This window comes from Lupinus angustifolius, chromosome LG10 (assembly GCF_001865875.1).
Source record: "Lupinus angustifolius cultivar Tanjil chromosome LG10, LupAngTanjil_v1.0, whole genome shotgun sequence".
NCBI classification, from domain to species: Eukaryota; Viridiplantae; Streptophyta; class Magnoliopsida; order Fabales; family Fabaceae; genus Lupinus; species Lupinus angustifolius.
Window position 1 is genome coordinate 10,567,710 of NC_032018.1, and position 12,529 is coordinate 10,580,238.

Genomic DNA, 12,529 nt, shown 5'->3' on the forward strand with positions numbered 1-12,529 from the left:
GTTTATGTTGTGAATCTTACATTTACCAAAAAGCCACTTGAGCACCATAAGGCAGACAAAAACAAGGAAAAATAGAGAATATTAACAAAACTATCATGCACCAATTAAATGTATTTTTTAGGTGCTATAATTGGCATAATGGTGGTTAAACTCCTAAGTTTAGGTTGTGGAATAGAGTCATATAAATTTGTATGAACTTGCGAGTTCACCCACCTCACTTAAATTGCGATATCTAAACACCAAAATGATGATCCAAACTAACTGTAAAAAAACCTCAAGTAATACGAAAATAGGGCTTTTGAAAAAATCTAAAATCTCAACCTTTTCTCCTCTCTTGGGATCATCCTATCTGAAGCTTTTTTTTTATCGTTACTGACTTACACTAGTTGTAATAGCAAGCAACTTTGACCAATAAATAATTCTGAAGTTGAATTATGCTACAATCAAGTTATGAATTAAATGATACCATTGGTTATACCAATAAATAATTCCTTATCATTCTTTGTTATGAATTAAATGTTTGTATGTATTTGTTGAAAAGCAATTTTAAAATAATCTATTATTTTAGTAACTCTATGATGAGTCAGTTAGATGCAGCCTTAAAATGCATTTCTCCTTCACCTGTAGGAGATGAAGAAAAAAAAGGGTAACTTATAAAACAATGAAATTGTAGAAAATAGATTATGCCAAGAATTGGGACACTTGCATGATACAAGTAGAAATCAAGTATGAAAAGAGTTTCAGGACTTCAAAACCATTTCTGGTTTCTTTAAATGAGAATAATGTGACAATCTTTCTGGTGTTGTTCAACAAGAAAATTCTGAACAATTCTTCAAGAACAAAATAAATTAAATCCAACTATCAAACCCTGTTCGTAGCAAAACAAGATCGAAGGCTCTGTTCCATCCAATAGCAGCTCAAGATTTGCAGCGTGGCAGAAAAGATAGGCAAGTGAGTTAAATAAACACTACTATTCCATGACATGAATCATAAAAATTAACAGAATGTCTACTTCATATGCTATCAGTTTATTCGGGTACAATGCATTCAACATCTTAGAAAATCAATTGCGGATTTTCAGTAAATGGTTCATACTTGACTCAGGATTTTTCAGTTCCTTCTGCATTGTTACGTCTCCAGGGGTTGAGAGCTTCTCTAACTGCCTGAGCCTCTGGGGAATTCTCCCAGGCCCGTTTTTCGGACTCCAAAACAGTTACTTTATCATCTGTATTATGCAAAAGCAAAACAAGTTCAATTTTCATGCAGGTCTAAATTCTTTGTTGAAAAAGCACTTGTGAATTGTGAGAGCTGTCAAATTTCTGATGAGAACAATTACTAATATGCTTATCATATGGGGTTCTATTCAAAGGTTTGCAATTTGATATAAGGAAATGCTATAAAAATATAAATGACAAAGCCCTTCAAATTAAACTATACACCAACCAAACAAAGAACACTGAAAGTTAAGAATTCCCCTCTGCTTCTATGCCATTCATCTGTGAGATGATATGTCCAATCCAAGGCAAAAAAATTCCATTCAAGAAAAAAACTACAGCACAAAATAACAGTTGTGACTTTTTTGGGGAAACAAAGGGTGTAGCTTTAGCTTTTCTCTATATAATGACAGGAATTAAGGTAGCATAAATGCGATCAAGTAATATCTGTGTCATAGACCATAGTTTTTTTTAACAGTAACTAATGAATAAAACATTGGCCATGAGTACATGACCAAAACCATAGGATTATAGGAAAGCACCATTCAAATTCCAAATAGGCAGAATTCTGAATTTATACTGAGTTTACTGAATAAAACATTCTGCCTTTTAACAAGTAGTTGATTTGGTTTATACTGAGTTTACTTACCTATAATTAAGAGTGGTGCTAAATTGCCCAGAAGAAAAAATAATTAGGCAAAATTCTGTTAGATTCAAAGGTAGTTGTTGGATGGACAAAGTGGTTGGGACAATTCATCCATTCAAGAGTCAGGGAATATGCCGACTCATTCTGTTAAAAGTTAAAACTTGAACATTTCCAGGGTGTCTACCGTTCTCCTATATGTAATTGATGTATTAAAGTATACAAGTTCAATGAATTTGTCTCAGCTGTTTTCAGAATGATGCTTGCCACAAAAATTGTTGGAAAAATATTACAAGGTGCAACACATGACATAATCTAATGTAAGAAATCTTTCATGACTCGTTGAAAGAAATTTTCAGAGTTTCAACATTAAATTACATACTATATTTCCCATAAACTGGGCATTAATAAGGACCAACCACAGCCACATTTCTACTTCTTCCACATGCCATCAAGGCATGTGATGGAATTTGAGCACACTATAAGCTCAAACATAACCAAACATTTTTAACCCTTCATTAGCAATAATCCAATTAATTTTAAATCCAACCTACACTTACAAAATTCCCATGTAAAGAAGATTCAGAATCATTTAAGATTGATGAAACATATTCAAGGAAAAGGAAACACAAGTACACAGGTAAATTATCATAATCACAAACTATTTTCATTAACAATTCTTGTGTGGTTTATTATCAAACCAAGAGATCGATGATACAGAATTTCAATCATACAAATGGTTCAATGGGTGCAAAAGAATGACCAGGCACATTTCAAATTGAGCTATGTTTTCAAGTTAAATTCTATAATTATGCACTAATTAATACTGGACAGTCTGAGGTTATTGATAAAAAGGATTTCTCATGGACATTTGTAGAAGTATCTTTGAGAGCATCCCATCCCCATTTAATTCATATATCTAAGATCTATGACTAAAAATTGAAAAGTTAAAAACAACAAATTAACAATCAATTGGCAAAATCATTCATTTGAGAAAACTGGAACATCATTATAGGTCCTAAAATCAAAATTCACTACCCTTTGGAGTTTTATGTTAGCTGCAATGGGGGCAAAAATTTTACACAAGATATCAAGCAAGCAACCAAATTCAATAAACAGCTGCTATACAACTCAAAAGCTCATATAACTCAAAAGCTCATATTAAGCGAGAATATGGAAACAAGAAAACTGTTACCTTTAGGTCACAAGGCAAACAACCTTACCGTTGCACCGAGGCTCACCCTTTAATACAGAAACAAGAAAAGCAAATAAAATAAAAAAGAGTATTTAAATACTAAGAAAGAGCATTTTTCATACAGAAGCCAGTTTTGATCATGAACAACTCCATAGAAGCTCCAACCAAAGCAGATACAACTCCAATCTTCAAGTACCAATCCCCAAACTTCATTTCAACTGCATGAAATAGAAAAAATGATTATAGGAAAGGTTTTGAAGGCTCCATTTGAGTGTTGGGATCAAAATTTAAAACATACAGTTCCTAAATCCAATACTAATTCCAGTGTTTTAAATTGTGGCTGTTGTTACGTTGTATATATTACAATTGCGGGAAAATGTCACTCATGGGACGACGATTGCTCTCCCAATGCCAGATACTCCGAAACTGCAATATTGCAGTCCAGTAACTGCAAGTGCAATTTAAAACACTAGTTTATTCTAATATAACTAGAAATAATTTTAGAATTACAATTTCAAATGTTAGAAGTTTGAACTCATGTTGTAGAGTTAGAATAACAAATTATAATTGAATCATAATTTTAACAATTTAGATGGATTTGAAACTATTATTCACATGGTGATGGTGAAGATATAGATTAGAATAGAGAAGGAGAGAGACCTGACCTGACAGCAAGAAGCAAATGGAAGAGGCGCGTGCGGCGGAGACGCTGTGAGAAGGATGGCGGATGGAGGCGCCACGGGGAGAAGTAGTCTGATAGGATTCACAGATTGGGGAACTGTGATTTCGGGTTTAACTTCCATCGCAATGGTTGTCATGTTAGAAATGCTATTTTTTCAATTTCAGAAAAATAAAATTTACCAATCAAAATTTATGAGTTATATATGTTATATTATCTCTCATTTATATTTTTTTTATTGTTGATTTTAAAAAATACAAAAGAATGATAGATGACTATATATAAATCTTCATATTGAATGTATAAATATTATGTTCTTTCATTTTACTCCTTGCTTAATAACATAGGCTAATTTAATTATCTGTTTTTTTAATGTGTTTGTGAGAGTTTTCTTACTAATATAATAATTTATCCAAAAATAATGGCATTTGCTAGAACAACATAATAGATGTAATCAATCAATATAGATTGATCCATATTGATTGATCCAAAATCTGTTTCCAATAGCACATGAGAACTTGTTAAAAATTGAGAAATAAGAAATGAAAATAATAGAGAAAACAAATAATACTGATTAAAAATATTCAATTTCTCATTTAAAACTAACTTCCCAATAGTTGAAAAAGAAATCACCCAAAAAAAAAGGTGGAATAGAAGAGAGAAATGTCTTGTTTCATTTTATTTTTCTGCCTCTACCCCAAATCAGAGGGAAAAGAATTTTAGGTTTCTGAGGAGATAAGTTTATTCCATCTTATTATCAATCAAGCAACTCAAACAATGAAACAACATTTTCTTTTTCTTTTAATTTCATTCATTTACCTTTATCATGTTCATTCAAACATATCATAAGTTTATTTTCATTTCCATAAGCTTTGACTTATAAAAATAAATAAAAAATAGTTTATAAAAATAATTTATTAGAGAAAATTGTTTTTGCAAATGAGTGAGATGCAATCTTTTACACTTATCAATAAGATATTGATCTAACAGTGTAAAATTTTTCAAGATTTCCAAAAAGATCAAAAAATCAATGATTCAATTTTTGTAAATAACATTTGTTAACAAGACACACCACGAAAGAGATTAGTTTCTTAATCATAGAATAAAAAAATACCCCTAATAATACCAAAAAATCTTAGACAATTTCATCAAAATAACAAGAGTTCCTTTGCCTTCTCTTCTAGTTCTAGCCATTAAAATTAGATTGTGTAACATTTTTTTCTATTTTGCCAAATTGATATTTAGAGTTTTTATTTAAAAAATGCAAAAACAATAAATGATATCCTTCTACATCAAGATGTATCAAATTTTAGCATCCTTAGGAATTAAAGTAACAAGGTGTATTTCATTAAAAAATAAGGTAACAAGGGATAACAGGGTACTAGAGTCACTTCAGTTGCAACTTGCTATACAACCATAATCAGAAACTGGGACAAAATGCCTTATGCACATCAATATCTAATCACCGACAATATGTTAGTCTAGAGATGTAATATTTACTGAATCCCTAGGAGTAGGGGTGAACATGACCCGACCCTACCCATTTACCCGGCACGGTCTGATCATGATCGAGTTCGATCGGGTTTAGGGCCAGATTTGGGTTCCAAAAATAAACTCAGTCAATATTTAGGGCCGGGTAGGGACCAAACATGACCCGTCCCGTCCCGTCCCAGGCTCACTCGTTCATCATGTTTGTATTTCTACTCAAATGTGTATAGAGTAACGATACCTTTTGGTCGAAAATATCATTTATTATTTAATTTTTCCTTAATATATACATGATTAATAATATATATATACATGTATCATTTTATATATCAAACTACATATTCATAATAATAAATAATATTGAGAAGTCTTTATCTAAAATGAGTATGCATTATGTTTAATCGGATCTAGGGCCGGGTCTGAGTTCAAAAAAGTGACTCAACCAATATTTAGAGCCGGGTAAGGTCAAGCTTTAACCCATCTCAACCAAGCCCATGCTCACTCTTACCTGGAAGCAACAACCACGTACTTTGAAAGAAATTAATTCGGGATTCCCTTCCCTATTCCAAAAAAATATGAAGTATCTAATCCAAATAGTAAGTTGGCAATTTCTTTATTAAAAGGTTACAACATGATATCTGCTGAGAGGAGAATAACATATGTTAATATCGAACAGGTAAGGAGAAAAGTTTGTGGCTTTCTGCTTAAATTCTTGGATGGGTTGTGGCATGAATACTCATGATTCATAAGAGTGTAAATCTCAAGTTCCTAAGCAAAATCTCCAGATAAATTTCCCTGCAACAGGAACAAAGTCCCATCAGATGCAAGGCATTATAGGAGTATTACAAATGTAGTAATAGAATAATGCACGGGTCAGTTTAAAGATTTATATACATTCAGTACATCATTCATCATTCATTTGTATTACTATTTTTGAAAAGTCAATGATAATTGAATATGAATGGTAGATGATACAGTGATAATATATCAAACTCATTTTTTTTTTGCATAGAATATATAAATATATTATGATATACAAGTGACATGAAAAGGAACTTATAAGGGAATTTAGTCCATACCAATGATAATCAGGTAAAGTCATTGGGGTTTTCTTTGCTTCTGATGAGAGGAACACCATCTTCCCTCCAAACTACACGCTCTTCACATATAGCCTCTACTACCTCCACATATAATTGGTGCTCCTAAATTTGGAAACAAAAAACAATCAATAATCCTTTGGATGTTTAAAATAGTCTAACTTCCATTAAGAATTAAATCTGTTTCATGGTTTAAAATGGATTCAGGATTAAAGCTATTTCATGGTTTAAAATGCACCATTTATGGGAGGTGATTACTCGGTTACACCATCCAGAGAAAAATGATGTTCAGTTTGTCTATATCAAGCAATAAAAAATATTTACGATGAGTCAAGACCGGTGTGAGAACAGAAGATGAAGTATCAAAAGATTTCACTATTGCTATATGACTATACTAAGAGTAAACATTGAGCTCCTACTTATTTACATTAGTTTTGGATGTGTTTATTAAGCATATCTAAGAACCGGTGCCAGAATGCATGCTTTTTGCAGATGATATTGTCCTAGTTGAAGACTCCATATGAGAATTTAATAAGAAGCTAGAAATATAAACACAAGCTTTAGAACCAAATGACTTTCATATAAAAAGTGCATATAAAGTGTAAGTTTAATAAGAGGGGACAAACCCTACTATAGAGGTAAAAATGTAGATCATAGCATATCACAAGTTATAAGATTTAAGTATTTTGGGTCAATCATATAACGCAATGGGAAAATTGAGGGACATGTAAACCATAGGATTCAAGCAGCATGGATGAAATGGCAGAATGTTCCAAGTATCATATCATATGTGACAGAAAGATGATACTCAAGCTTAAGAGAAAATTTACCGTACAACTATAAAACCCGCAATGTTATATGAAAGTTAAAGTTGACCGGTAAAATATCAACAAAAAAATAAACACAATATATCAGCCAAGAGAATATTGTTTTGGATGAACGAACAAGTTAGACAATATATGATTAGGAATGAATACATTATGGAGAAAGTTGAAGTAATTTTTATTGTAAAAAAGATGATAGAATCATTAGGTGGTTTGAATATGTTTGAAGGAGACCATTAGAAACCTGAGTAAGGAGAGTAAATCAAATGGAGGTTAATCCACTTATTAGAGGCAAAGGGAAGCCAAGACAAATTGTAGGTAAAACGATTAGGAAAGATTTAGAGATCAATGTTTTCTCAATAGACATGATTTATGATAAAGCATTACGTCATCGTCCGATCTCATGTAGCCAACTACACTTGTGAAATTAAGGTTTGGTTATTGTTATTGATTGATGATAAAAACGGACATTACCTCTCTGAGAACCCTTGCAGCCAACTCCTTAGCAGTATCATTAGCAAGCACAGGAACAACACGCTGAGCAAGGATACGCCCTGTGTCATAGTTTTCATCAACAAAATGAATTGTAGGACCTGAGAATCTAACGAACACAGAAAAATGAAGCACAGATAAATAGTCAAAAACCAAGTAAAACAGTTTTACAGTAAAAAAACATACTTGAAGATATTTTGTAAGAAGCCTACCTTGCTCCAGAAGAAATTACTGCTTTGTGCACCTTCATACCATAGTAGCCCTTACCTCCAAAAGCTGGAAGAAGTGAAGGATGAATGTTAAATATGGATCTTCGGTAAGCTCGGATCAATTCCACCGGTATAAGTTTGAGGTAACCAGCTAAAAGAATAAAATCAACCTCTAATCTCCTGGTGAAGAAAATGTATATGTAAATCAAATATATTCATGTCTCTGTGTGGCATATCAACAATTTTACTTTGACCCCTTTGCAGAATTTGTCATAGTTGTTCTACTTTGTTGTAAGGGAAGTAAAGTATCCACTGATAAGATCTAAATATTAAACTAGTAGTACTGTTATTTGAACAACCAAATTTTAACAACTTCTCTTGCAAAAAATCAAATTGTTTCTATCTCTTACCATTCATCTTTTATCTCTACACGCACTCCAAAAACTCATCTAAAAACCAAATGACAACTTAAAGTTGTCACGATTTGGTAGTCAAAATAACATTATCGATATTAAATTTAAATGCAACAGCAGCAAATGGAATAAACAAGCATCTGACCTTAGTGTAGTAACAAGGTCACTAGAAGATAATCCATCAGATTCATCCTTTGTTTTGGGGAACAAGATAACAGGGATACCATTATTTCTTGCATACTCTGCGCCTCCACAATCTGGTATAAAAATAAAAAGAAGAAAATTTCAGGTTGTATCAAGTGTTTGAGGTTGATAGATGTCAGTATTACTGTATCCAACAAACCATTTGATACTGCTATACCAAGATAAAACCATCATCTCTTTCAAGTATTGGGCAAGTAAGGTATAAAAAAATTGTGGTCTAGTGCACGAGGTTCCCAATTAGTGGGTCTGGAGAGGTAGATGTATGTAGTCTTATCTCTGCGAGCGAAGAGACTATTTCCACGATTTAAACCCGTGACCTCATAGTCACTAAGTAACAACCTTACTGTTGCGCCAAACTCATTCTCTTTTCTATCACAGCAACAACCTTACAAGTATAAGAACAAAATTTCTATCATACCGCCTACCTTTTCTTTTCCACCCCTTCTCTCTATCCAACCTTCACCACTCTCCCTCTCAACTTTTCTATGTAAGATAAGCTCATCAATGGTGACAATCACTTCAGTTAGAACTAGATCCATTAGAGGCAACTAACGCTACAGCATACCTCCATCAATGGTAACAAGACCACAACTAAAACCTCAACAATTGACATTAACAGTCATTGCTCTAAATCTTACTTTATTCTCTCTCAAATTACAAGGTAAATCAAAACATAGTCCCAGCATCCCAATACCCATGGCCTTCATAGACAACACTAGTAACAAGGAAATTACTTCCTTGCATACCATGTGGGAGCATCTCCGCTTTGCAAGGTAAAACTATGTACATCTATCCTTCTCAGAGCCCACTAAGTAAAAACCTGGTACAGTGGCCCACCCTTCTTATACAATGTCATCTTAACCTGGCCCTATTATCAACTAAAACTAAAGAAAACATGTTTCTAGGTAACTTACTAGATTTCAAGAATGCATCTAAAAGGATAACACAAAACAGGGCCATCAAAATTACATTATTTTTGCAGCATACCAGTTTTGTTGGTGACCAAAACAATGATGTCTCCATGAATTGATCCCTTTAAGGATGCCTCATGTATTGATCTGAAGTTAGAACCACCACCAGAGACAAAAACTGCTAGCTTTTTTCTTCTAACCTCAAACCCTTCCTCTTTTGTTTGTAAACTAATATTCCTGCTACAGCATACTATGTTCCTAGAACTATAACACGCTTTGTGTGCAATGTTAATTGGATTATAAGCCACACTATGAATTTGAAGATTCTGGGGCTGATTATAGGGATATGAAGAAAAAGGAGGTAACTTTATAGAGAATGGTTTCTTCCCAATTGGAATTGATGGCAATGATGAATTTGGGCATAACCCAGCAAAAAATTGTTGAGATTCCATCAAAAAAATAACGAAGAGGATACTTAGACAAAAACTTGAAGGATAGAAACAAAACAATGCACTCAGGCGGAGCCGGCGGTGGGGATGGGGTTAACGGCGGACGACTGGGGTGGCGAGCGGTGGTGGCGATTTTATTTTAGTATGACGTTTGTATCAGTTGTTTGCATTGAAGTGGGGTTTTGAGGAAAGAAAAATCACTGGGTTCAGTATTAAATTAAATAGGAGATAAAGAAAAAATATACACGAGCACACAACAAAACTTTTCCTTAAACAAAATGAATGATGGAGAAAAAATTATAAATTTTTTTAAATTTGTCATTCTATCATGAATGAAATGAAAGATCAATTTAGATGAAAATATATAAAATATAATAATTGTTTTTGTTTATATTTGTTTTTATATGAAATTAATTAACTTAATTATATTTATGTTGTTTATGAACTCATAAATAACTAGTAATTATACATGTTCAATAAAAACAAAGTAAAAAAAAAACATAATTACTTAAAATTACTAGCAAAATGACAATTGATAAATAAATTAGAAAAAACAAGATGCTATAGTGAGTTTGTTAGAAATATAGAAGTGATTATCAAATATGAGTTTATATTTTACTTAGATACATTAATGAGAAGAAGATATAAGATGTTAATGAATTTTATTCTTTTATAAACAATATTTATACTACTTATAAAAGGAAAACTCAAAATAACCACTCACCATGGTGTAATTTGTAATTCTCCCTATTTTGCCCTTACTATTTTCTAAGTTTTACAAAAAAAATTATATATAACCTAATGTTCATCTTCACCTAATATATGCTCATATTATTTGGTTAATTATTTTTTATTCTTACATTGTGACTATCGGTCTTTAATGTAGAACATTACACCAATCAAATAAATTTAACGGTAGATTACAAATATTTAACACAAAATATTATGTTTGACATTTATGACATACAAACTATACATTATGACTGTCAATACGCTAGTATATATAATGAAGATATTTATGTCATTTTAGATACATAATTAGGGATGACAAAAATCCAACTGTAAAAATACCCATAATGGTTACCCAAAAAAATAACTTTTGAGTGAAAACAACTTTTATGATACCCTTCTCGTTGGTCCTGCATATTTATAAATTTATTTTGTAACTACATTTATACATATATTATAGTTTATTATTATTATTATTATTTTATTATTATATATTATATACTTAATTTTATTTCACAATAAATTATACTTATTTGACTATAATAATAAATTTATCATATAAATATCTTATTATTCACTAGCGTGTTGACAGGCACTCCCGTGCTTGTCAACCCGCTTTCCTATTGTTTGTAACGTGTAGTATGTATATTATATTTATCAATTATAGTAATTTTGTATTAAATAAGAGTATTTCACAATTGTGTTTATTCGAGTGTTGTAATTGAATACATTTTTTTTAAAAATGAACATTCAAATAGTTTAATAACCCACGTTTATTTTTATAGGTAAACTGTATAATTAAGATGTAATCGTTGAAATAAAACCTAATATATAAGGTCTTCATGAAATGTTTGTCAATTGCTTTCTTATTTTTGTAATAATGATTACACAAAGTAGTAGACATGATAAATCGAGTAATGAATTTCCTTTGATATAAGGAAATTGAGAAATATTTTATGTTTAGAGGGTTGTTATTGAATAAGAGGTAATTTTATGTTTAGAATTTCCTTTGAAGAACACTGTCGAATTATATTGGAGAATTCAAAATTTATATATTTAAATTATAGGAAAAATAAGAGGTAATTTGGAAATTGATGTAATGCAAATTTTTATAGAAATATGAAATGTGTACATAATTTGTAATTGAATTACAAAAAAGTAGTAAGAATAAGTAAAGAAGAAAATAATAATGTGTGATAAAATGTCATAATGACAGTATTCTCAATGTACATATTATGAAATAGTAACTTTGAAACTAAGAAACAAATGGTGAAGAAATAAGGACTATTATGTAGAGTAGAAAACACGACATTGTGAGGTTGTGAATCTCATTAGATGTGTGACTGTTGAGAACCGTTGGGCTGTTCCTTATAATCATTGGTTGTTACTGAAGTATGACGGTCACATAAATGTAGATGTATGTAGTAACATCATTAGCATTAAGTCAATGTAATAAAATATCTTTAAAAACAATATTCTTTGTGAAATCACCCTCTTCCCCTTGAATTTTTCCTTCTTTAATAAGAATTTTCGTGGTAGCTTTTGAAACCCCTCTTGATAGAGCAACATATAGTTGTCCGTGTCCAAAGACATGTTTAGGAAGATAAATGCCTACATTAGGAATGGTTTGTCCTTGTGCCTTATTTATGGTGAGTGCAAAACTTAATCGCACAGGAAATTGCTTTCTGATAAGAACAAAAGGGAGTCCTACATTGTCTGACGTTTTAAGTTTAATCCTAGGCAGAAAAGCTCTATGTCCAGCATGTTGGCCAGTTAGGATTTCCACATCTAACAAATTCATGTAAGTCCCACGACATAGTAATCTGGTCCCATTGCATAAGCCACCTTTCGGGTCTATGTTTCGCAACAACATCAATGGTGCACCTTTTTTTACTTTTAGAACATGCGGTGGTAAACCACCAGGAGTAATGGAGTTTAAATATTCTTGTTGGTATAAGTTGTTTGTGTCTCCTTCAACCTCA

The 12,529-nt window shown here is 31.8% G+C and overlaps 2 protein-coding genes across 3 annotated transcripts; both read right to left on the minus strand.

Annotated features, from left to right (window-relative positions):
- On the minus strand, nucleotides 726-3,843 carry LOC109358953. The gene is made up of 3 exons (XM_019603465.1): nucleotides 3,718-3,843; nucleotides 3,175-3,270; nucleotides 726-1,225 (listed from the first exon to the last, which is right to left on the minus strand). The coding sequence occupies exons 2-3, from the start codon at nucleotides 3,263-3,265 to the stop codon at nucleotides 1,101-1,103; spliced, it is 216 nt and encodes a 71-aa protein (XP_019459010.1). The 5' UTR covers nucleotides 3,266-3,270; nucleotides 3,718-3,843; the 3' UTR covers nucleotides 726-1,100.
- LOC109357744 (phosphoribosylglycinamide formyltransferase, chloroplastic-like) lies at nucleotides 5,746-9,998 on the minus strand. Of its 2 annotated transcripts, none has more exons than XM_019601776.1 (6): nucleotides 9,446-9,998; nucleotides 8,400-8,511; nucleotides 7,845-8,021; nucleotides 7,615-7,741; nucleotides 6,304-6,421; nucleotides 5,746-6,017 (listed from the first exon to the last, which is right to left on the minus strand). In XM_019601776.1, the coding sequence occupies exons 1-5, from the start codon at nucleotides 9,819-9,821 to the stop codon at nucleotides 6,308-6,310; spliced, it is 906 nt and encodes a 301-aa protein (XP_019457321.1). In that variant the 5' UTR covers nucleotides 9,822-9,998; the 3' UTR covers nucleotides 5,746-6,017; nucleotides 6,304-6,307. The 2 variants fall into 2 exon arrangements, with proteins under 2 accessions (XP_019457321.1, XP_019457320.1); XM_019601775.1 differs by having other exon boundaries at nucleotides 5,746-6,014; nucleotides 6,299-6,421; nucleotides 9,446-9,997.